This window comes from Diaphorina citri, unplaced genomic scaffold (genome assembly GCF_000475195.1).
Source record: "Diaphorina citri unplaced genomic scaffold, Diaci psyllid genome assembly version 1.1 scaffold54, whole genome shotgun sequence".
NCBI classification, from domain to species: domain Eukaryota; kingdom Metazoa; phylum Arthropoda; class Insecta; order Hemiptera; family Psyllidae; genus Diaphorina; species Diaphorina citri.
The window spans coordinates 378,092-403,739 of NW_007377491.1; the positions used below are offsets into that span (position 1 = coordinate 378,092).

General features: G+C 38.7%; 5 protein-coding genes across 8 annotated transcripts in view; 2 read left to right on the forward strand and 3 right to left on the reverse strand.

Annotated features, from left to right (window-relative positions):
- Positions 1-13,347, forward strand: part of LOC103517337 — a 27,258-nt gene extending 13,911 nt beyond the window's left edge. Inside the window, exons 9-12 of the mRNA XM_026829228.1 lie at positions 10,224-10,675; positions 11,224-11,416; positions 11,901-12,165; positions 12,462-13,347. Coding sequence (XP_026685029.1) covers positions 10,224-10,675; positions 11,224-11,416; positions 11,901-12,165; positions 12,462-12,836 — 1,285 coding nt within the window. The 3' untranslated portion in view covers positions 12,837-13,347. The remainder of the gene's footprint in view (positions 1-10,223; positions 10,676-11,223; positions 11,417-11,900; positions 12,166-12,461) is intronic.
- On the reverse strand, positions 1,539-22,675 carry LOC113470662 (signal recognition particle 54 kDa protein-like). Its single transcript, XM_026829292.1, has 5 exons — positions 22,671-22,675; positions 10,553-10,560; positions 4,704-4,973; positions 3,438-3,704; positions 1,539-1,664 (listed from the first exon to the last, which is right to left on the reverse strand). Exons 3-5 carry the CDS (start codon positions 4,969-4,971, stop codon positions 1,549-1,551), a joined length of 651 nt encoding a protein of 216 aa, XP_026685093.1. The 5' UTR covers positions 4,972-4,973; positions 10,553-10,560; positions 22,671-22,675; the 3' UTR covers positions 1,539-1,548.
- Positions 14,329-16,334, reverse strand: LOC103517349 (signal recognition particle 54 kDa protein-like). The gene is made up of 5 exons (XM_026829301.1): positions 16,202-16,334; positions 15,897-16,008; positions 15,304-15,480; positions 14,833-15,028; positions 14,329-14,390 (listed from the first exon to the last, which is right to left on the reverse strand). Exons 2-5 carry the CDS (start codon positions 15,972-15,974, stop codon positions 14,344-14,346), a joined length of 498 nt encoding a protein of 165 aa, XP_026685102.1. The 5' UTR covers positions 15,975-16,008; positions 16,202-16,334; the 3' UTR covers positions 14,329-14,343.
- Positions 16,564-25,443, reverse strand: LOC103517049 (selenide, water dikinase). 3 transcript variants are annotated; one of them, XR_003393629.1, is made up of 7 exons: positions 24,993-25,443; positions 22,370-22,623; positions 21,999-22,111; positions 21,278-21,468; positions 20,713-20,925; positions 20,126-20,389; positions 16,564-17,137 (listed from the first exon to the last, which is right to left on the reverse strand). XR_003393629.1 is itself a non-coding variant. In XM_008482067.3 (7 exons), exons 1-7 carry the CDS (start codon positions 25,285-25,287, stop codon positions 20,116-20,118), a joined length of 1,251 nt encoding a protein of 416 aa, XP_008480289.1. In that variant the 5' UTR covers positions 25,288-25,443; the 3' UTR covers positions 20,045-20,115. The 3 variants fall into 3 exon arrangements, 2 of the variants coding, with proteins under 2 accessions (XP_008480289.1, XP_026685063.1); XM_008482067.3 differs by lacking the exon at positions 16,564-17,137 and adding an exon at positions 20,045-20,119 and having other exon boundaries at positions 20,209-20,389; XM_026829262.1 differs by lacking the exon at positions 16,564-17,137 and having other exon boundaries at positions 20,205-20,389; positions 25,005-25,287.
- On the forward strand, positions 17,820-19,226 carry LOC103517070. Of its 2 annotated transcripts, none has more exons than XR_541790.3 (2): positions 17,820-18,248; positions 18,753-18,875. XR_541790.3 is itself a non-coding variant. In XM_008482090.3 (2 exons), the coding sequence occupies exons 1-2, from the start codon at positions 18,215-18,217 to the stop codon at positions 19,167-19,169; spliced, it is 294 nt and encodes a 97-aa protein (XP_008480312.1). In that variant the 5' UTR covers positions 17,901-18,214; the 3' UTR covers positions 19,170-19,226. The 2 variants fall into 2 exon arrangements, 1 of the variants encoding a protein (XP_008480312.1); XM_008482090.3 differs by lacking the exon at positions 18,753-18,875 and adding an exon at positions 18,910-19,226 and having other exon boundaries at positions 17,901-18,248.
- Positions 25,444-25,648: the final 205 nt, after the last annotated feature.

The window sequence follows — 25,648 nt, forward strand, 5'->3', positions numbered from 1 at the left end:
AAAAAAAAAAAAAAACACTGTAACCGCACCTTTTTAGGTAGATCTTATTCTTATTAGATGTATTATTTTACTCTTTATGAACGAAATATATTTTACCGTGCCCATTGTGAAAGCTTCTAGCAACTTGACGGTGTTTTTTATTAGTGTCAATTTCAATTTTTTAGTCCGTCCTTCCTTTATTAAATTAGAATAGTAATAATAAAAGGGTATACCTAAAAAACTGATTACACAAAATTCAACTGATTGGCTATAAGGAGTGCGAAAATTAGCTGACTGACCATTAGGCAATATGCAAAACGGCGGTTTACATCGTTTGGCGAAAGAAAATTTCGGAAAAGTCGTACAATTTTCCAGTAGTACAGGAAAAACCACTTTCGGGATCATAAAACTCAACTGATTGGCAATAAGGAATAAAACTACGGGCTAAAAAAATCCCGGAGGGACGGGCCCAGTTTGTTTTCTTTTTTTTTATGAAAATTTCCCCATTTTTCCTTTGGTCCACCTGTCTTTCTCACTCCGTGCTATTCTCTTGACTTTCTTTCCCACATAGTTCTCATCTCTGCTCTCCACATGACCTACCGTGCTGTGCTAATACCTATTCTAGAAGTCCTATAAGAATTCTTCCCGAGTTCCCATGTTTTGTAGCCAGATGCTAAAGGTCTACACGGTCAGTCGGTGCTAAATTTTCCACTTTGAAACACTGAGGTGACATCACATTGGCCAATTTGTATACATACTGTTCCAGTCTAAATTGTTCCAAGTACAGTCATGCAAATGTAAAGTAAGTAACACATTCTATTCCTATACTCCATCACGGAGAAGAAAGAAGGGTACTTGTGCAGAAGTCACGTCCGTGGAATATTGCTACCAAGGAACTGGCACAAAGGAGCAGTGACCAGTGTTATCATAGGGTTAGGTTAATTACAAAAAGGAGCTTTTCTTTTCCACGGACGTGACTTCTGCATAATTACCAAAAGAAGTTTCAATAACTAGTAAGGAGGTACTCTTTTTTAAGAGGTTTGATAGAGGGGACTGTAACTGGTAAGGCCTTATCGTCCCGAAAACGGAGAGAGAAGGAAGGCAGGCTAAGAGAAAGCCAACCGTTCCGAGAAAAAAACTTATCTGTTAGCTTTTACAAGGCAGACACGCCTCCAAGCTAACTAGTCTGGCGAGAACTCTGTTTTACTTTAGATTCCTCATTCATTAAGTTTCCTTTCAGATTCCAGTAGTTCAACAAGCACTGTTTTTCTTTAGATTCCTCATTCATTAAGTTCCTGGTCATTATTCAAGTAGGTAAGTATGTACATTTTACATTGATATTCGCTAACGAGGGAAACCATTGTAATACTCTCTTGGTAGGTTTCACCAATGACCTAATGAGAGATTTCACTAAGCGAAGAATTTTTAATGATCTAAAATGAGGAGTTTTTAAAAACTCCTTTTTGGATAATTAAAAATTCTCCCATTAGTGAAATCTCTCATTAAATCATTGGTAAAATCCACAATATCCCTACAAAAGTCATACGTACAACTTGGTCGTTTTACTGTTTATTTCTTACCCCCTCCCATCATATCGCCCCCCAATCCTCCCATGAGATTACTCAGACCCCCCGCTGCTCCTTGCTGCAACTGACGCATCATATTCTGGAGTCCATTCATACCACCTGCAAGCAAAGAAGAAAATTGGTTTTAGACAGTCCCAGAAAATTGGTTTTTAGACAGTTCCAGAAAAACGACCAATAATGGAACAGCAAAAAGTAGGTAATATAGAGTTTGCCTCTGAATGTAATGCCTTCCACATTGAATGGCTTACGGCCGAGCGGATTTCAAACACAACTTCTTGCCTTCTGACAGTTTCATTCATTTGTCCATAACCGGTGAGTTTTGAGTCAGTTATGTAGTTATGTATGATACTCTCATACTCATTAATTCACACCGTGTGGGGCCAATTTTAAAGTTGACTTGATAAAGTTCATACTGGATAATTTACGCACCTCTTTTTAGCCATAAGACCAAATATTCAAATACATAAGACCTGCGGGAGTAAAGGGGCTTTTCAGTCTCATTCTGGCAGTATACATACATACATACATACATATCCTAAGTCGTTCTGTTTGGTGGAACAGGTCGACTATTCACAAAACCTCTCCACCAAGTTCTATCCAGGTAATCATGCTGGTGGAGGTAATGTGAGAAGGCGGTGCGGCGGGTAGCTTTTGTCGCCGAAAGGAGGGTAAGACCCTAATCACTAACCTTGGCAGTTCTACACAGTGACTTTAAACCCTTATCAAACAATACCTCGTATGGAGGTAGGTACCTACCTACCTAAAAAAAAAAACTGTTTTTCCAATCCTATATTAGAGGAGGATCAGCTCCTCTTTTTTTTTTTTTTTTTTTTTTTTTTTTTTTCCCCTTCTTCTTTATAGCTTGCTTCCATGGTAACCTCTACAGAAGGGTATCTGACCTTAAAATTTCAAAGTGTCACCACAATGGTCCTATCTTTGTTTTCTAGTTGTTTTTCACCAATAAAATCAACTTGTTTTTCATCAATATATGTATTGATGATTGACTTTCATCGATTACCTCACAATCGACTGATTAAGCATCCCTTCTCCATTTATCTACATATTTTTTTTTTTTTTTAGTAAACAAGGTCCTGTTTCAAAGGTTCAAGGGAGAAAATTGTGATAAAAAAATCATGAACTCAAGAGCAAATCGGTCTGCAACATCAACATGATCTAATCAAATTTTAACTTTTAACATGTACATGCTTAACACACAAACAGGCAATCAAATTTGAACATACATGCTTTAATATGTACATTTAACTTACATATTGTTTCTCTGTTGTTCAGGTCAGGCTTGTGAGGCTCAGGCCAGGGCGTTCAAGGAGAAGGTAGACGTAGGGTCGGTTATTATCACCAAGCTGGATGGACATGCTAAGGGAGGAGGTGCCCTGAGTGCTGTGGCCGCTACTAATAGTCCAATCATCTTCATTGGTACTGGGGAACATATTGATGATCTAGAACCATTCAAAACAAAACCGTTCGTGTCCAAACTACTCGGTATGTCCTTTGTTTCTTCTTGCCTGGATTTTTTTTAACCAATAAATATCTTTGTTGATTTGATCATTCCACCTCAGTCGTGGTCTACCTTGCTTTCTGGTTCCTTCTATATTCATTTGGAAATATTTCTTAGGCAATCTATTCTCGTCCATTCTTCTTACATGTCCATACCATTTCAGCCTTGTTCTCTCCACTCGTTCTTGCAGTCTCTCAACGTTTATTCTCTTTCCAACATCTACATTTCTTGCGCGATCTCTTCTCTGGCAGTATAAACAGGGTATATTCTATTCTATTCAGAATTGAAATGATTTCAAAAACCCATTATGCCTATAATGACCACCAAATAAAGGTTTGTTTATTTAGTTCACTCACCCATCTGATGCAGGACCCGCGGGTCCATCATCTTAGCCATCTGCTGATTGAGCTTCATCATCTGTGTCTGGTTCACATTCTTCGTGATATCACCTCCCTTGAACAGACCCTTGATGCCTCCCATCTTCTTCACCACGGCCGCGAACTTGGTATACTGGGATATCAAATCCTTGACCTCTTTCTCTGTAACGCCCGCTCCCTGTGCAACCCGAGTAATGCGGCCCGTCTGCTTGGAGAACAGCTTGGCTCCGTCCCGGTTGTCCAGCTCTGCAACACGGGACAAACGATTTTTTTTTTTTTTTTTTTTTTTTTTTTTTTCCTTTTTTCCCCGGTACATATAGGGTACTTGATGGAGCGATGGACATCATTCTAAAGATGAAATGCACTTTCGCACATTTGTCTAACATGCGCGGATGGGAACACCCACTTTTCAACCCCCAACAAAGAAATCAATGCTAGGTATCCAAAATTTCGTGCAATAAAAACAACAATAATGTTCAGACAGTGACACGGTGTTGATACGAAACCAAGATACATGGCCAACAGTACACGGATCAGGATGAGCACAGGTACGATATTTTTTCAAAGGTTTAAAAAAAAGATGGTAAAGCAAAAATCTTTTAAAACGATAGGTACCTACTGTAACGAAGAATCGGGTATAGGGAAAAAATCTTCCTTTGTAGAATAGAATAGAATACCTACATACATATAACCTGTTTATACTGCAAGAATGTGACTGAAAAGTGTTGGAGAAGTAATTTGTTAGTTTCATGTCTCGGCCGGGAGTTGAACCGCAGTCCCCTCTGGGTTTTGAATCCCATGCCTTAGAAACTGCAATAATGGTGCATAATAACCTACTTCTGACTGGAATTGACCAGTTGCAAGAAATACGCACATGCTCGCCCATTTAGTCATGATCCTCGCTTGCAGTGTTTTGCCTTGTAAGCGCTAGGTCGCGGGGGTACAATCATTTCGAGGATTGAATTATCCAGTGAGCTGGAAAACTTACCAGTGGCCCATCAGAAAGTTATTAATCCCTTCCAAGGAAGGCACCTTCCCTAAAATGTCCCCATAATATGTCAAAATATGTATATGAGACCTTGGTTGGACTACAGGGGTAAGTAAAGGGACTTTACAGTCCTATCCCAGCAGGATAAACAAGGTACCTATATTCGATTCCATTCTAAAAAAAAGGACGAGGAGATCTCCTCTATTTAGCAGGAATTTGCTACCCTATCCTTCCACCCAAAGGCCTAGCTCACTCACCTCCATCATTCATCGAGTCCATGATGGTCATCAACCTCTTCAGCCGCGCCATGGACTCCTGCTCACTGCCCTTGCTCAGGAAGTCCTGGCTAAACCCCGGGATCATGCCCATGATTTGCGAGAACGGTCCCATCTTCATGATGTTCTGGAATTGTTCGTACATATCGCGCAGGGTGAATTGACCGTGCTTGATTTTCTCAATCAGCTCCTCGTTGTCATCTAGCTTGAGCTCGTTCACCTTGTCTATCAAGCCCTCGATGTCTCCCATACCTGAGGAAGAAAACGCGAGGTGAGTCCTTATTCCTGACTTTTTTTTTTTTTTGTAATATGTACAAATTCATGGAAAAGTCCATGTTTAAAATTGCCTTTTTAAAAAATAATAATAAGTTAATTGAGTAGACCAGTCCCAAAAGGGGACAAATCCAGTTTTCGGTGCCAAAACTGGGAATCTCGGAACTTTGACCTTAATATTTAACTAATTAATGTCAACTTTGCCAGAAACACCATCACACTGTATACCTGCTAAGGTCTGTTACCTCACTCAAAAAATAGAGCCCCTGACGCGAAGGTCCGAACGTTTAAATGTCCGAAAACGGATAAAATGTTCAATGAACCTTTTGCCAAATTCCATCAAAATTATTATGGTAAGCATTGCGATGTTTGTTTAGGTCTTGTGGTTGATTTATAGAATGTGCCAAAGTTAGATTAGGTATCTCTATCGTTTTATGTGCCAATTTTTTCCCCCTTTTTATTCCTTTCGTGACACCAAGTTGCCTGTTTGTGTGTTATGCATGTACATGTTAAAAGTTAAAATTTGATTAGATCATGTTGATGTTGCAGACCGATTTGCTCTTGTGTTCATGATTGTGTTATCACAATGTTCTCCCTCGAACCTTTGAAATAGGACCTTGCTTGCTAAAAAAAATTATGTAGATAAATGGAGAAGGGATGCTTAATCAGTCGATTGTGAGGTACCTAATCAATGAAAGTCAATCATCAATACATATATTTATGAAAAACAAGTCGATTTTATTGGTGAAAAACAACTAGAAAACAAAGATAGGGGACCATTGTGGTGACACTTTGAAATTTTAAGGTCAGATACTTACCCTTCTGTAGAGGTTACCATGGAAGCAAGCTAAGTTGTTGGAAATATTTTCATAACATACCAATTGTGGCGTCCATGACGAAAATAATGTTGTCTGGTTGAATGGCATTGGACACTTGTAATCTTTTTATGTGTGCCAAAGTTTAGTCTTCTAATAAAATTGTCTTCTTCCTTATGAAAAAACCGTTTTTTACTTTGAATTTTTGTATCTGTATAACTATCGTATTTTATCCATTAAACGAAATTAACCTAGTTAAAATGTCCAGCGTTTTCCTTTGTAAAACCTGCCAATGAGGGATTCAAAATTTCAACAAACACAAGAAAAGAACTCCATGTTTAGGTTTTTCGAATTTTTTGTTCTTTATTGTTTTTTAAAGTTGTGAAAAATGTATTTAATATTAAAAATTAATTGTTATTTATAAACATAGAGCTACTACACTCTCATTTTCAATTAATAAAATAATTAAATAATTTTATTCAAACATAAAAATCAAAAGAAATGTACAAAAAAATCAATCTGTTGTCAATGAGAAAAATAAATGGATTTTCAAGATTCTTAAAAAACTAAAAGGAGGAAACAAAAAGAGGTACTCACAACAAATACCACAATATAGAGGGAAATTTAGATAGTGGCACAGCATCAAATAACCGATTTGCAACATTTCCTACAACTCAACTTGAACTTTTTATCAAATTATTACTTAGTTAATTAATCTATTACTGCACAGTGTAAATTACACTGGCTTCAGATATAAAGTCTTAATTGATTATCCAAAATTCAACAAATAAGGACAATGATGGTTCGAAATCAGTCTATTTTTACAAGATGAGTACCTACTACAATGATATGCGTAGCTTTATGCGTAATTTATTAAATGAAGGTAGGTTGCATATAAAAATGTGGGAAAGATTTTCAGAGCCCAAGGCCTTTAAAACCGAGGCTTTAAAAACGTCACCTACAATTTTCATAATATAAAGAGAACCCGTGTAAATTCGGCTACCTACTTTAAATGAAGACAAAAAAAAAATGATAATCCAAACAGTATTCAAGACATGAGAAAAAGACAAATCTAGACTCCACCCATAGCACCTATTCAATCGCATTCATTAAGGCAGCCCGCACACATTACGACGTGTGTACAGACTGCCTTACACTCACACTCGGTAAAATTCTAGTCCATATAATGCACAGGTTGTATTAAAGAAAGCTTGGAACACTTAAGTTATTCTCATCAATTTATTAACATAATAATTATGTATATGAGTTAATCATGCTGTCAAAATTAACGATTGTACTCAGGAGGGAAAAATATTGCAAATTAATGAAACATCGAATTCATATAATATTCGAAATTTCCTTCTTTCGATCCACATTTTGAAGTCTATGAAAGAAGGGCCATTTGACACCCTTCTTCTATAGGACCTCCTCAAATTTTCAAAGTCTCAGCGTTCTTTAATACAGAACAGTGGAAAAAAGAGTTCCTAAACAATAGGGATGGTCAATCGATCATTCAAGGGATACTGTTCCAAAAGAACGTAGAAATTATTGCAGAGGAAATGCGAAAATATCCGTCCTTTACTGGCGGGGATGCTCGCTTCCTATATACAAGACTTACATAATTCGATTAATTCACACTAAAGAATCATGTTGAACCCTCGAGTACGAAAGCTACCAACATATTTCTCTAGCAAATGCAAATACCACAGCTGGGTACCAACAGACACTATAAATGTACTCGTGCGAGCTGGTACAAGTGTTCACAATCATCGCTAAAAGAAACATTTCCTCTGTTTAGCAGGTACTTCCATCAGGAATAAGCTGTGCATTCGATCCGGTCTTATTCTTAAAATAAGAAAGGGCGAGGCGCGTGTTCCCAACATGACACATTACAGACGGAAAAGAAAATTCAAGATTACACTTTTCAAAATGGTAAACACTCGAGATTTACACATTTCAGACGGTAAAAAATAGAGTTTCTCATGAGAAGGATGTTGATTCGAGGATACTTTTGATTCTCGATAAACGCATCATCTATGGATAAACGTGAATCCAGGTTCGGAACCACTTTTTTTGTAAACTCGCTTCTCCGGTAGCGCCTTTTTACTTTTTGAAATTTGAATCAGTAATCAGTTTCGGTGTTTGGGTGTTTGCCTGTTTGCTTATTCTTCAAACTTCCGCGGATTTTAAAATAGGTACCGCAAGTCGAAGAAGCAATGGAAATTTACCGTAGAATTTTGCGGACTTAGCGAATTTCAGCACTGTTACGGTAGGTATGTTTTTACTTTCTATTATTTTTTCGAAATTTCTATCAGTGCAGAAAAAATGTATACATACATACATATCCTAAGTCGTTCTGTTTGGTGGAACAGGTCGACTATTCACAAAACCTCTCCACCAAGTTCCTTTTTTTTTTATCATTTTTTAAGATGTCTGATAGAAGGAACTGTAACTGCTAAGGTCTTATCGTCCCGAAATCGAAGAGAGAAGGAAGACAAGAACCAAGCTAACTAGGCTGGTCCCTTCAAAACTAAAGTTCCAAGATAGAAGCCTGCCTGAAACATTCTAACGCGAACATAAATCAGACCGCAATCTATGATATTTCCAAAACCAAATACATAGGTTAAGCCTATTTTCCTTTTGTAATGTTAATGTACATTAACATTACGTTTTTCCGTGGTGGGGATAAAAAATGAGGAGTGGGGATAAAAAATAACGAAGGAAGTAAAAAAACAATATGGCGAATCTTAATGCGAGAAAAAAGTAATGACCGTAATGTAAGAGAAAGAAAAATTCCTAGATACGTCCGTCCCTGCAATAAAGCCCTCTACCTTTTTTTTAAAAAAAATAACTAAGCAAGGTCTGTTGTAAACATGTATTGTACCATGTTAAACCCATAAAATACACGAGACCTTGGTTAGACTGCTGGGGTAAAGGAACAAAGGAACTTTTTAGTCTCATTCGAGCAGGATAAACAAGGTATATTCTATTCTACGTCTATTTCCAGTGGTATGGAACCAATTTAATCCGCTGATCATCGCGGGCTCCATCTATCGGAACTACAAGGAACAGAAGCGACAGCCCCAGTTGAACGAAATAGCTCTCATTTATTGGCACTCCGATGCTGACCTCGCCATGGTTAAACTGAAGGAACCCTTCCGGCAGACTACATTTGTGAAGCCCTTGGACTATTATACGGCTAGAGAGACGAACTATATCAATGATGTCCTGTCCAAAACTGATCGCTCGGAAATGTCTATCGTGTCGGGGTTTGGGGTTACGTTCCAGAGAGACAAAGATGGTAAGGCATATTATTACAGTGTACTTTGAAACAGATAGGGGTTATCATTGTTGCGTATATCTCCTTTTTCCATACCCTACATCTCCCTCTTATTGCCCGCTACAACAATCCACCAAGTAAGACTCCCCTGTATCCCTTTATTTTACAAGTCAAGTTCAACCCAAAGCTAGACCCTTTAGAATCTGCATAGTAAGTGCTACTCACTTCAGCTTAGAATGTGAATAAAAAGTTATTAGAATCTGCATAGAATGTGAAATAATTTCCGCTTCGTATGTATCAAAAAGGGACATAACTCGTGATACTATGTATATAGTATATACGATGTGTAAAATTATGAGATTTTATTTTCGGTCGTATGTACATTCTATGCACTTTCTAGCAGATTTTTGTTATGTGGGTTCGATGTGTAAAATTATGAGATTTTATTTTCGGTCGTATGTACATTCTATGCACTTTCTAGCAGATTTTTGTTATGTGGGTTAGCTACCGCTACAAGCGTTACCTACAATCATTATCTGACCCCGTGTCAATTTCGTACCACCAGGCAGCCAACTATCCCCAGGCGAGCGAACACCCCCCATTCTGCAGACCATCGAGTTACCTCTAATTAGCAAGTGGGAATGCATCGGATTTGTAGGTGACCGCAGTGTCCATGAAGATAGCATTGTGTGTACGACTAACAAGACGGAAAAACCAGAAGATGCCTGCCAAGGAGACTCCGGTGGTCCTCTTGTGTACAAAGATAAACTATTAGGTGAGACAGTCTCCTTTTACTTCGCCTTTTCCCGTGTACAGACGGGGTCGGCGTTTTTCGTGAGCCTCTCAATCAGCCCTAACTAGGGTGATTGCTTTGGGCTGATATTGGTTTTGGCTATAAATTTTACGAGTGGATGCCCTTCGCACTCAACCTTTGCTATTTCTTTAGCAAGGAAAAACATTAGGAGTTATACACAGTGACGTTAAATCTATAAAAAAGGGAATTTTTTCCCTTATACTTACTTGCATTTTTAGCTGTTTAATTAATTTTTACCCAACTGCAACTGCTCCATTGTAGCCCCGGCCATAAATAAATACCCATTAAGTAAAGTAGTATCATTATCATTATTTTCACAGTGACATCGCACTCACTCATAATCGCCTCGGTTGGATCGTTGACCGCTCAAACTACATCTACTTCTACCTCCCCTCTCCCCCCTCCTCCAGCACCAGAGGAGGGGAATACTACCTCCCCTCTCGCCCCGCCTCCAGCACCAGGGGAGGGGAATGCCACCTCCCCTCTCCTTCCTCCAGCACCAGCGGAGGGGAATGGTGGCAACTTCTCATCCACGGGAACTTTGAACACGTCACTCTTCACTCTGCGTCTGCGCAGAAACCCTGTATACGGTCCAATAGGGAGAGCATTTGGATAACGCACCCCCTGGCCAGTGTGGTGTATGTGAACACGAGTAGTGTGTGGGGACACAAGTGGACGGCGATGGAGTTGGGACCGCTGGACCCGGTATGTGACCATGGAAAAGTGTCGCCCGGACCCGGTCCTGTCAAGTGGAGAAAAATCTCCGCTGAAGGTAATTGAACCAAGTAACTCTAAATGTGAATTTCACCTATATTTTTTCAGTCCTTAGAAGGCCTGTTAAGTTCCATTTGATTTGGCTTAACAGCGCTGTTAAGCTAACAGGCTGTTAGGGACTAAAAAGAAGGTTGGTGAAATCCACCATAAGTTTAGTTTGTTTGATGAGCGATGGCACGTTGAATTCACGAGTTCTCAATGGTTCACTGAGGTTAAGAAACTTTGCGCGTGATTAGTATCCGGATGGGTGACCATCTGAGCAATCACGTTTTGGTAAAAAGACGCCGTGATTAAAAACCTTAATAGTTATACTCTTCTTCTTTTTTCCGGTGTACTTACCGACGGACTCGGCGTTTTTCGTCAGCCTCTCAATCAGCGCTATGTAGGGTGTTTGCTTGGGGCTGACATTTGGTTTTGGCCACAAATTTTACGAGTGCAAGGGAAAACATTAGGATTTATACACAGTGACGTTAAATTCATAAAAAAGGGAATTTTTTCCCTTATACTTAATTGCATTTTTAGCTCATTCTCGTCTTTTTTCTTCAGGTTTATTTGAAGAGGACGGGTATATTTGGTTCCTGACGAGTGAGGGGGAGTTGTACAACTACTGTCCGTATAGTCGAGCCCTTAGCAGTGTACCTTCTCCTATAGAAGAAGGACAAGATGATTCAGTAGTCAGTATTGAGTCTAGTCCTAATGCACTGTGGGTGCTTACTGAGAAGTGTCATATCTATATTAGGTGAGTAAAAAGTTCAATCTGCCGTTTTTCAGTGAAAGAATGCTACATTAGACTTGTGTGGTCTGTGTCGTAGAATGCCCGTGTAATAAGTAGTTTATAGAAAAAATCTTTGAACTTCACAAAAGTTATGACGGAATATTACAGAAGAAACCTCATTTAAATTGTTGAATAACCATTGTAGTAGTTGGTGGAACGTCAAATTATAACAGTCGGTGGAACGTTTTTGGAATATTTTCCTTGTTAAGATTGCGAGTGATAAATGACTTGGTTTTCAGTCCTATGCTTACAGTAAAAACAAGTTACATACTTTTTTTCTGTCACCCAAAGGTAAAGTCATAATTTGTTATAAATGATCTAATCAGGTCGCAGTGATATAGGACTTAAAGAGCCAATGCTTCTTGGTTAGCCACTCACTATCAGGTTGTTCTGTCAGGTCTACCTGATAGTGGCCTTCTAGCAATACCAAATTTCTGTCTCCCAACAGGCTTGGTATATCCACCCTCCATCCGACCGGGGTCAAATGGAAACCACTTCTTCTGGAACAGTTCTCCAGCTCTCACGTCCAGGTAGGCGATCTAAGTTGCGCCTGCGACGTGGTGTGGGTATGCAGCACGCGTGGCAATGTGTATATGACTGTCTATCCTCCTCATGAGGAGAGGGAGCAGGTTCCGGCTTGGATACCAGCAGAGGGGTCTGCACTACCGGGGTGTCACTTTAGTCGGATCTTTGTTGGACCGCATGCTGGCATGGTAAGTTCCAATTTAATTTCTTTTACTTACTTGTTGTTATTGGCAGAATTTAGCTTTCATTTATTTACCTATGAATATGAATTTACATATGAATGTGTCACAGTTTTTGGTCCTCACTAAAACATCCGGTCGCTCTGTGCATTTCTACATTACAAAGCTGGGTGCCCCCTTTACAGTCACTGAATTGATCATGTGCATGTTACAAATGTTTCGAGCCCACCGGGAATCTAGCTTTTTTGCATAGATTTATTTTTTAAACTACAACAAATCTGAAATTGGCTCTGATGTATTCTCAGGTGTGGGCGCTTGACAACAAGGGTAACGTGTACGTACGCGAAGGTATTTACCACGACTATCAGCTGGGCGTCAACTGGCTGTACGTGCCCGGGCTACAAGCCACCCACATCACCATCAGTCAGAGCGGTGTCTGGGCCCTCGCCCGGGACACGGTCTACCAGCGTGTAGGCGTCTCCCCGACCAATTTCATCGGTCAGTACTGGCAGAGCGTTCCCGGCCGAGTGAACCTGCTCAGCGCGAGTCTCGATAATCAGCTATACGGTGCCTTCAACGGGGTGGTTCGCCATAGCAGTGTAGAGGTGAGAGTAAAGAGAGAGGGGGAAGAAGAGGGGAATGGAGCGGGAGGGGGGACAGGGGAGTGGGAGATCATTTGACACTCGAGAGGCGACACCTTGCAAGGATAAGGTGGAAAATCAGGGTATTACACCGATCGTCGGATGGGATTAACACAAGCTGTGTCTACACCTTTGGCTTTTTTTTACATTGCATAGGGTGGTTTGATGACCAATCTTTCATAAGACTACCTCTGTAGTCCATTAACATGTCATTTGAGACCATCACACTTATTAAACAATAGTTTCTCAAAATTACCGTAACCCACCCTATCTCATTGCACATCACAAGGTGTGAGGCAAATCCTTAATCGGCCGTTGGAAATGGAAACATCGACCTGAAATTTGTGATATACTTCTTGTTTATTTATCGTTAGTAAATTTAGCACAAGATAAGAGAAAGTAAAGTAAGTAAGAGAGATGGATTGAAGTTTTTCAAGTTGGTACCGCTGCTTTGGAGTTCTCTCTAAACCCAGCCATGAAATTTTGGTCCCTTAAAATTATTTTATATATTTGCTTACACGCTAAGCAACAAGGCCCTGTGTGAGTCCCCTCAAAACTTTTTTTTTATCATTTTTTAAGATGTCTGATAGAAGCATAGAAGGAACTGTAACTGCTAAGGTCTTATCGTCCCGAAATCGAAGAGAGAAGGAAGACAAGAACCAAGCTAACTAGGCTGGTCCCTTATGTGGGTTAGCTACCGCTACAAGCGTTACCTACAATCATTATCTGACCCCGTGTCAATTTCGTACCACCAGGCAGCCAACTATCCCCAGGCGAGCGAACACCCCCCATTCTGCAGACCATCGAGTTACCTCTAATTAGCAAGTGGGAATGCATCGGATTTGTAGGTGACCGCAGTGTCCATGAAGATAGCATTGTGTGTACGACTAACAAGACGGAAAAACCAGAAGATGCCTGCCAAGGAGACTCCGGTGGTCCTCTTGTGTACAAAGATAAACTATTAGGTGAGACAGTCTCCTTTTACTTCGCCTTTTCCCGTGTACAGACGGGGTCGGCGTTTTTCGTGAGCCTCCCAATCAGCCCTAACTAGGGTGATTGCTTTGGGCTGATATTGGTTTTAGCTATAAGTTTTACGAGTGGATGCCCTTCGCACTCAACCTTTGCTATTTCTTTAGCAAGGGAAAACATTAGGAGTTATACACAGTGACGTTAAATCTATAAAAAAGGGAATTTTTTCCCTTATACTTACTTGCATTTTTAGCTGTTTAAACATTCATTCTCACATTATTTAAGTCCACCTTTACACTTCACACACTTGGGGAAATGGCATCAAATCAGGAGTTAATTGAAATTTCAGTGAAAAGATTTTTCATATGTAGGTATCAGGCTTAATTCCATACTGTGTATAGGATTTCCCATGCCCTTGGAGCTAAGGGTTATCACAAGGGTTTTTGTGCCATAATAATCAAAGGATTTCCCTAACCCTTAGAGATAAGAGATAAGGCTTTATGCCATAATGTTCAAGGGATTTCCCTGACTAAAAAGTTCCATAACTAATAATTTGATTCCTCTCTTTACCTCCCTATTAAATTTTATACCTTCCATAGAATGGGATCCTGGCTTTGGTTGCATTTTGTTTCAATTGGTCATAAGCTCCAGCACGGAATGTATCAGCACAAACTAGACAAGCTTTCCAGTTTTTCTTGATCATTCATTCTTACATTATTTAACTCCACCTTTACACTTCACACACTTGGGGAAATGGCATCAAATCAGGAGTTAATTGAAATTCCAGTGAAAAGATTTTTCATATGTAGGTATCAGGCTTAATCCCATATTGTGTATAGGATTTCTCTTGCCCTTGGAGCTAAGGGTTATCACAAGGGGTTTTGTGCCATAATAATCAAAGGATTTCCCTAACCCTTAGAAATACTTAAGAGATAAGGCTTTATGCCATAATGTTCAAGGGATTTCCCTAACTAAAAAGTTCCATAACTAATAATTTGATTCCTCTCTCTACCTCCCTATTAAATTTTATACCTTCCATAGAATGGGATCCTAGCTTTGGTTGCATTTTGTTTCAATTGGTCATAAGCTCCAGCACGGAATGTATCAGCACAAACTAGACAAGCTTTCCAGTTTTTCTTGAGGTAATGATAGGCCAGTTTTGTACAGGTGGTTGTCTTACCAGACCCTTGCAATCCAACAAACATGATGACATTGGGTTTTCCTTTCTGTGGCTGATGGGCTTTGACACCTGGATCTACAAGCTGGGAGGAGAGAGAGAAAGGGTTACAATTAATTTATATAAGAGTTCATCACATATCAATGTTAAAAGTTTTTTTTTATTTAAATTTGAAAGTCATTTGTCTTATGTTATTTCAGAGGTGTCTGTTTTAAGGGAGGTAACTCTGTATTCTGATCATGTTTACTAGGCACTAAATTATTTCTTGATTAAATTTATTAAATTTTGGTGTAGGTGATGGGTCATAGGTAGCCCACCACCACAATCATTTACATCTCTCCAACCAATTTACATACTTACTTTGATAAGTTCTTTGTACACAGAACTTTGAATCATCCGTCTCTTGTTGAGGCCACTGGCCATTTCATCAAAATCAATAACTTGTCGAACATTTTCTCGCAATTTTTTGACCAATTTAATATTGACATCAGCTTCTAGTAAGGCAGCACATATTTCTTTCAGCATAGAATTCAATACCTGGAAAGTTCAAAGAAAAAATATTTAGGTACCTACTTGGATTTGGTTCAAAACTTGATGGGGGAAAATGTTTTACCATTAATTTATTTCCATACCTATCAAATGGTAAAATAAAGCTGCTGTATTTGTGTGTTTGATTAAGCTTGCTCATTCTGCAGTGTGACTATTTCCCTTAACCAACAAACAATACATATAAGAAATGGAACGTAATAGAGAAAGTAGTCCATCAGCAACATTTTGGAATATGGATTCTAATTTATGCCAAGTCTAACCAGGCTTCTTGGTGTGTTCTCGGAAAGCTTGGATATGCTTGTTTCAGTTTAGTAAGCTACTCAAACATCCCTAGTTATGATTATGAACCAAGTATAACATTTTAAGACATTGCTAGAGCATATTGAAATTTCCAGATAACTTACCTCTTCGTTGATGACAGTGGCATTGCTGAGGGACCTCAGTGCCGAGGTAATTTTCCTTCCTAAATCTGCTAACACCATTTTGATTTATGTATTGTGAACGTCTAGTGAAGATTATCTGTGAATCACTGGAAATACTATAGCATTTTAGATGTGAAATTAATAAAAATTAAATTAACAACTTGAATTCTCTTATCACTTGATTCATTGGGAAACTTTTTTTTTACTTTTTTTGTATTTTTGTGATAACATAACCTCACTTTTTTCATCATCAAAAATCAGCTGATGAGTCAAGTCGATTTTTGTTCAATCTGTGAATCACTGGAAATACTATAGCATTTTAGATGTGAAATTAATAAAAATTAAATTAACAACTTGTATAACTTGTATTCCCTTATCACTTGATTCATTGGGAAACTTTTTTTTTATTTTTACTTTTTTTGTATTTTTGTGATAACATAACCTCACTTTTTTCATCATCAAAAATCAGCTGATGAGTCAAGTCGATTTTTGTTCGCTTGGAACACTTAAGTTATTCTCATCAATTTATTAACATAATAATTATGTATATGAGTTAATCATGCTGTCAAAATTAACGATTGTACTCAGGAGGGAAAAATATTGCAAATTAATGAAACATCGAATTCATATAATATTCGAAATTTCCTTCTTTCGATCCACATTTTGAAGTCTATGAAAGAAGGGCCATTTGACACCCTTCTTCTATAGGACCTCCTCAAATTTTCAAAGTCTCAGCGTTCTTTAATACAGAACAGTGGAAAAAAGAGTTCCTAAACAATAGGGATGGTCAATCGATCATTCAAGGGATACTGTTCCAAAAGAACGTAGAAATTATTGCAGAGGAAATGCGAAAATATCCGTCCTTTACTGGCGGGGATGCTCGCTTCCTATATACAAGACTTACATAATTCGATTAATTCACACTAAAGAATCATGTTGAACCCTCGAGTACGAAAGCTACCAACATATTTCTCTAGCAAATGCAAATACCACAGCTGGGTACCAACAGACACTATAAATGTACTCGTGCGAGCTGGTACAAGTGTTCACAATCATCGCTAAAAGAAACATTTCCTCTGTTTAGCAGGTACTTCCATCAGGAATAAGCTGTGCATTCGATCCGGTCTTATTCTTAAAATAAGAAAAGGCGAGGCGCGTGTTCCCAACATGACACATTACAGACGGAAAAGAAAATTCAAGATTACACTTTTCAAAATGGTAAACACTCGAGATAGTTCCCGATAAACGTGAATCCAGGTTCGGAACCACTTTTTTTGTAAACTCGCCTCCGGTAGCGCGTAGCGCCTTTTTGAATCAGTTTCGGTGTTTGCTTATTTTTCATTTTTTCAAACTTCCGCGGATTTTAAAATAGGTACCGCAAGTCGAAGAAGCAATGGAAATTTACTGTAGAATTTTGCGGACTTCGCGAATTTCAACACTGTTACTGCTTTTACTTTCTATTATTTTTTCGAAATTTCTATCAGTGCAGAAAAATGTCGGCCTCCAGCGGCATTAACACGTTGAATATACCATACATACAGTTCCCATAGAATCATTTGAGTTGAGCAACGTTACACGTGGTTGGTTTGGTACCTATATAATACCTGAATCGGTGACTATCTGAGCAATCGCGTGCTGCTTGCGTTTCCTGACACAGAGGTAATATTATTTCAAAAACCCATTATGCCTATAATGACCACCAAATAAAGGTTTATTTATTTAGTTCACTCACCCATCTGATGCAGGACCCGCGGGTCCATCATCTTAGCCATCTGCTGATTGAGCTTCATCATCTGTGTCTGGAGGTAATATATCATGCTGGTGGAGGTAATGTGAGAAGGCGGTGCGGCGGGTAGCTTGTCGCCGAAAGGAGGGTAAGACCCTAATCACTAACCTTGGTAGTTCTACAGTGACTTTAAACCCTTATCAAACAATACCTCGTATGGAGGTAGGTACCTACCTACCTAAAAAAGAAAAAAAAACTGTTTTTCCAATCCTATATTAGAGGAGGATCAGCTCCTCAATTTTTTTTCTCCTATTACGTTAAGGTAGGTTATGTAGTAAAAGTAGTGTATACTACGTAGTGCCCAAGTTAGGTATATATAGGGTACGTGATGGAGCGATGGACATTATTCTAAAGATGAAATGCACTTCCGCACATTTATCTAACATGCGCGGATGGGAACACCCACTTTTCCACCCCCAACAAAGAAATCAATGCTAGATATCCAAAATTTCGTGCAATAAAAACAACAATAATGTTCAGACAGTGACACAGTGTTGATACGAAACCAAGATACATGGCCAACAGTACACGGATCAGGATGAGCACAGGTACGATATTTTTTTAAAGGTCTAAAAAAAAGATGGTAAAGCAAAAATCGTTTAAAACGATAGGTACCTACTGTAAAGAAGAAGAAAAAAATCTTCCTTTGTAGAATAGAATACCTACATACATATAACCTGTTTATACTGCAAGAATGAGACTGAAAAGTGTTGGAGAAGTAATTTGTTAGTTTCATGTCTCGGCCGGGAGTTGAACCGCAGTCCCCTGGGTTTTGAATCCCATGCCTTAGCAACTGCAATAATGGTGCATAATAACTAATAACCTACTTCTGACTGGAATTGACCAGTTGCAAGAAATACGCACATGCTCGCCCATTTAGTCATGATCCTCGCTTGCAGTGTTTGATTGCTATGCAAAACCTGCCCTGGGTTGATAGATTCGTATAAGCTTAGAACTCATCCTTTAGGGCTGTTAGCCCCCACACCTAAGCATCAGGTGGGCTTTTTGTGAATTTTGTGCCCTGGGTTAATAACCCTCTCGTTTCTCTCCAGACGATCAACTCCTCTCCGAGGTGGATGAAATGAAGGCCCAGCTCAAAGCCATGAAGAAGATCCTCGAGCTGAAGGATCACGAAACCAAGAAGAGGCAAACCTCAGGCTGCAGCCCGTTCTCAAACCCTGGGTTAATAACCCTCTTGTTTCTCTCCAGACGATCAACTCCTCTCCGAGGTGGATGAAATGAAAGCCCAGCTCAAAGCCATGAAGAAGATCCTCGAGCTGAAGGATCACGAAACCAAGAAGAGGCAAACCTCAGGCTGCAGCCCGTTCTCAATGAATATCTCGAATAACACGATGAGTATTGTGTTCCTGATGGTCCTGTTCTTTATTCTGTTCATCACAGTGTATGCATTCAGCGCTCTGTACTTTGCCGTTTTGAAACGGTTTCCTTCCAAACATACCGAACTCTAAGTCCGTGTATTTGTGGAGGAATGAGTCCTGTGCTGTGAGGGAAACGTCAGAAAGGGGTTTTTCGCGTGATAATGGCTGTTAATACTTTTATACTTTCCTTTATGGGTTTAAAGTCACTGTATACCTCCGTTCTCAATGAATATCTCGAATAACACGATGAGTATTGTGTTCCTGATGGTCCTGTTCTTTATTCTGTTCATCACAGTGTATGCATTCAGCGCTCTGTACTTTGCCGTTTTGAAACGGTTTCCTTCCAAACATACCGAACTCTAAGTCCGTGTATTGGTGGAGGAATGAGTCCTGTGCTGTGGGGGAAACGTCAGAAAGGGGTTTTTCGCGTGATAATGGCTGTTAATACTTTTATACTTTCCTTTATGGGTTTAAAGTCACTGTATACCTGCTAAGGTCTGTTACCTCACTCAAAAAATAGAGCCCCTGACGCGAAGGTCCGAACGTTTAAATGTCCGAAAACAGATAAAATGTTCAATGAACATTTTGCCAAATTCCATCAAAATTATTATGGTAAGCATTGCGATGTTTGTTTAGGTCTTGTGGTTGATTTATAGAATGTGCCAAAGTTAGATTAGGTATCTCTATCGTTTTATGTGCCAATTTTTTCCCCCTTTTTATTCCTTTCGTGACACCAATGGATTTCGGTGAACTTAATGAATCGAGCTAAAATCAATCGAAATGATCGAATTACATTTTAAAAGTTATCTTTTTATGTGTGCCAAAGTTTAGTCTTCTAATAAAATTGTCTTCTTCCTTATGAAAAAACCGTTTTTTACTTTGAATTTTTGTATCTGTATAACTATCGTATTTTATCCATTAAACGAAATTAACCTAGTTAAAATGTCCAGCGTTTTCCACTCGAGATTTACACATTTCAGACGGTAAAAAATAGAGTTTCTCATGAGAAGGATGTTGATTCGAGGATACTTTTCCTTTACCACAGCTACTCGAGATTTACACATTTCAGACGGTAAAAAATAGAGTTTCTCATGAGAAGGATGTTGATTCGAGGATACTTTTCCTTTACCACAGCTCTCCGTCCTTCTCCTTAGCAGGCACCTCGATGACTCGGGGCTTATCAATGATACGCGCTGTTCTATTGCCTTTCTCCACGATGCCGATGATCCATGCCTGGTAACCTTCTTGTTTCTCAATGTCCTTGCAGTAGGCTGCTGCCTGCTCTCGAGGCAAACAGATGAGCAGTCCCCCTGTGGGAAGATAAGAGAGCTTTCATTAGAAAAATATTTGACGATCGTGTGAAAAAAGTGAGATCATACTGACTATTGACCTTTAGCCAAAATGCTAGCCCAATATCCAATATCTGCCGCAGACGCGGTGCGGTTACGATAACGAATCGCGTCGGCTTAGAAGTATATGAGGAATACTTAATTTAGACTGTCAGCTTAGAACAAGTTGTTCCACTGTGCTCTTTATCAGTCTTTATTCCGACTCGCGAAGCCTCTACAGGCCAAGATCAGACTATTCCGACTCGCTAAGCCCCCTCCAAACCAAGAGATGAAGTCCCACTCACCTGAGGTTTCTGCGGAATGGCCCTGAAGGAGTTGGAACATATTGCCACACGCCTTGGCAACAGCAGCCATCTTGGCAATCACGGGCAGATTGTGAATGACAAACGAGACCTCGTTCTTCTGGTGTTTGGCCAGGGTCTGAGCGTGACCTAGCAGACCAAATCCAGTCACATCTGTAGCACCGTGTGCATTGTACTTGTGCATGAGACGAGCCGCTGAAATAATACAACATGTTGGTTTATTAAAGTCTGTAAAGAGATTACAATTATTTTTGTGTTGGTCCAAAAGCAAACATTGGACACTTTTTGCACTTGATTTAAGACTTGGTAGCTTTGTGAAGGTCCATTTTAACTATTGGGTTATCCATAGAACCCAATAGTACTTTTTGCACTACTTACCAAGCCCTGGCCATGTCACATGTCCTTCAACACCATGTATGAAATACACATTTTTTTTTTATTATTTTAGGGGTTTACTCATTTTATTCATTTTAATATCTCTAGTAATAAGTCATTTTGTGTGGAAATCCTTGCTGATTACCTCAGGAACAGGGTATCATAATCTTACCAATTCTGTTGAGACGTGCCATTGAGTCCATGGACCTCTGGTAAGCTTTCCTCACGTCATCCTCAGACACAATCAGCTTGATTCTGTTCCAACGCTCGGGTTGATCTAACCATTGGTGTGCATTGACTGCAACTTGTGTACCAAGAGGTTTGGTTAGGACAAGTACATCTCCCACAACAGCATTGTCTGGCCTGAAAAATGTAAAACCATATTCGGTGAAAACCACAAAACTTACCATTTCCCTCTATTTAAATTGTTTCTATGCTTTTTAAGAGGGTCAGATATATTATTTAGAAGGGCAGAGAATGTGTATTGCCAAAAATTCAATCAGTGGCCTGATGAAAATTAATCCATGGTGGTGAATAAGCTCTTGATAGGCAATTTTAATGTGATAATATGTACCACTTAACCCTGCCTGGGAAAGATAGGCATCATGTTGTTGTTAGCTAATGTTAGGAATTGACCAACAGGTCATTTTCTTGCACACATCCCAATGTTTTCCTACAGTGTCTGTGCTGACTTCCAAGGCAGGACAAGAATAAAGGTGAACAGATTTCACAGGATGATTTAAGGAACAGAGAGGACTGTCAGGAGAGTCTTTAATTTCATCATTAAGTAAAGATAGGCATCATTAAATTTCAAAAATGGTTATTACACCAAGTTTTTTTTTTTTTTTTTTAACACATCACCAAGTTCTTTTTTTTACATTATATGAACTTACACAATGTACTCATTGGGCTGACACACTGTGGTTGCTACTCCTCCAATAGTACACCAAGGGTTCACCACTGTCTGACCTCCGGTAACTGCAGTGCCCGCTTCCAATGCAGAGTCCTGGAAATTAAACAAGCAAACAATATTAATATAATTCTTGGATTAGTTTCTGTTTCTGAAGAGGCTGAACTTCAACCACAAATTAATAATGATTTGGATCTTTTTTTTTTTTTTTTAGAAATTTTTGTATATTTGTACAAACTTGACCCATATTTTGGGGCTGTATGTGACACCAATGGATTTCGGTGAACTTAATGAATCGAGCTAAAATCAATCGAAATGATCGAATTACATTTTAAAAGTTATCTTTTTATGCACCTTAAACCCTCTCAGCATGAGTGGAATGACAACATCTCTCTCCTTCTCTGTCATCTTGGTTGACACGGCCACCAACATCAGAAGATTATCACATTCCGTCACTCCCATAGCGTACAAATCACTGAGTACATTGGAGCATGCAATTTTGCCCATCATGTACGGATCATCTACAAGTGGGTAGAAGAAATCTGTGGTTTGTACAAGGGAGAGACCTCCGTGACGCAGTGGGATGACAGCAGAGTCCATGCCAATACCTGGAAATATGGACAAATACAATCATGAGATTGATATCTAGTGCAAGTTGGACACTAAGTATGCAAAAAAGTTTGGAAAATTATTGTTTTGGTAATTATTCAGAAGCCATGACAATTAAAAAAAAAGCTCCTTTTTGTGTTTAACCTAACCCTATAATAACACTGGTCACTGCTCATTTCTGACAGCTCCTTTTAGTAATTACCATTGATGTGACTTCTGAACAACTACCATTATTTTTTGTAAAAATCATGCAGGAGCTCTTATAGCTTATCTTGAGTAATGAAAGCACACATACTTGCATTGTGCTATGTTGAATACAGGCTATTTCTTTCACATCTAATCAGAATAATGTCATACTTTCAAGAGGTTTGCAATCAAGTAAAATGGAGAAAAGTGATAAATTGATAATGGAATGGGGCCTCAATCAGGACACTTTTGGAAATCTGGTTTTGGTTTTTAAATGTTGATATGGGGAGAACTTGCATGAAGATCACCTTAGCCCTAGAAACAAGGCCCTGCTTTACATCTATTCTGCCGTGCTAAGTGAAAACACTGTATGTCAAAAACCCTACTTTTGGGAAAACAAGTTTAAAGATTTCAATCTATACTTACAATAAACATACTTTTTTGACATACGGCAAAACATTTTAGTGGTTTTTAAGGGGTTTAGGATAAAGAAAAAAAAAAAAAAAAAAAAAAAATCAGCGTTTTCCTTTGTAAAACCTGCCAATGAGGGATTCAAAATTTCAACAAACACAAGAAAAGAACTCCATGTTTAGGTTTTTCGAATTTTTTGTTCTTTATTGTTTTTTAAAGTTGTGAAAAATGTATTTAATATTAAAAATTAATTGTTATTTATAAACATAGAGCTACTACACTCTCATTTTCAATTAATAAAATAATTAAATAATTTTATTCAAACATAAAAATCAAAAGAAATGTACAAAAAAATCAATCTGTTGTCAATGAGAAAAATAAATGGATTTTCAAGATTCTTAAAAAACTAAAAGGAGGAAACAAAAAGAGGTACTCACAACAAATACCACAATATAGAGGGAAATTTAGATAGTGGCACAGCATCAAATAACCGATTTGCAACATTTCCTACAACTCAACTTGAACTTTTTATCAAATTATTACTTAGTTAATTAATCTATTACTGCACAGTGTAAATTACACTGGCTTCAGATATAAAGTCTTAATTGATTATCCAAAATTCAACAAATAAGGACAATGATGGTTCGAAATCAGTCTATTTTTACACTATTACTGCACAGTGTAAATCACACTGGCTTCAGATATAAAGTCTTAATTGATTATCCAAAATTCAACAAATAAGGACAATGATGGTTCGAAATCAGTCTATTTTTACAAGATGAGTACCTACTACAATGATATGCGTAGCTTTATGCGTAATTTATTAAATGAAGGTAGGTTGCATATAAAAATGTGGGAAAGATTTTCAGAGCCCAAGGCCTTTAAAACCGAGGCTTTAAAAACGTCACCTACAATTTTCATAATATAAAGAGAACCCGTGTAAATTCGGCTACCTACTTTAAATGAAGACAAAAAAAAAATGATAATCCAAACAGTATTCAAGACATGAGAAGAAGACAAATCTAGACTCCACCCATAGCACCTATTCAATCACAAGCATTCATTAAGGCAGCCCGCACACATTACGACGTGTGTACAGACTGCCTTACACTCACACTCGGTAAAATTCTAGTCCATATAATGCAAAGACAAATCTAGACTCCACCCATAGCACCTATTCAATCGCATTCATTAAGGCAGCCCGCACACATTACGACGTGTGTACAGACTGCCTTACACTCACACTCGGTAAAATTCTAGTCCATATAATGCACAGGTTGTATTAAAGAAATCTTGGAACACTTAAGTTATTCCCATCAATTTATTAACATAATAATTATGTATAAGAGTTAATCATGCTGTCAAAATTAACGATTGTACTCAGGAGGGAAAAATATTGCAAATTAATGAAACATCGAATTCATATAATATTCGAAAATCAATTTTTTGGCATACAGTGTTTTTGCTTAGCACGGCAGTATTAATATTGAATTTTTTAATTTATTTTCTTGACATAATATTTATGTGATAACAAGATTGATAAGGACATAACTATGTGAGGTATTTGACAAATGTTAGCACTCTGTATAACTTTATGTCTAGGTTTTTAAACAAACAAATCTCAAAATGGTTCAATGAATGCTATGTTGAGGTAGGTCATCTTCAACTCTTGCTAGAGTCTTGTGTTGTTTGGCTACTAACTACATGATGACAAAAGCAAACTACAGACACTACAGATCAAGCAAAGTAAGTAATGGAAAGTTGTCTGTACCTATTTGCTTACCAATACGGGGTATGGCCATATGCATGAAGTGTGCATGCTCATGATCTTGAGCAGTCTCATCCTGCTGTAAGCACTCGAGTAGCTTGGCCAACACTTCCTGGGGAACTTTACACCCGCGACCCTTCAGATCAGCAAAGCGACATAGACGGAATGTAGCATCCAAGTCATGAACCACAGGATCAAAGGGGCGACGTAGAGCCAGCTCGTTGGGGTTTGAACCCAACTCTAGCTGAGCCACATGAGAGAGCCCATCCTGCGATACAGCAGTCTGGAACTCAGCCATGTTAGGCTGGTACGAGGAGTTGTTTAACGAGAAAATTTTGACGGCTTTGAGAAACTTTTAACACGGAAAACCCGGCTTTGACAGCCAAACACACACGGAATACAAGCGAGCGCTCAAAAGAAATATGGAGTCGGCACTAAAACTAAAAAAAATACAAGGACAAGTATTGGCGTTCTCCCTAAATGAGCCTGCTGCGCATCTTTCTGCACATGTATTATTCACAAGTACCTCGCTCATTGGTCAACGAAATACATGGAATAAAACAGGGAGCAAGCGATACTTCTCCCTAGCCCTAGCCGAATGAACAAACATACAAACAAGCGAGAACATTGAAGAGCCGTATTCTGTTCTGTTGATAATA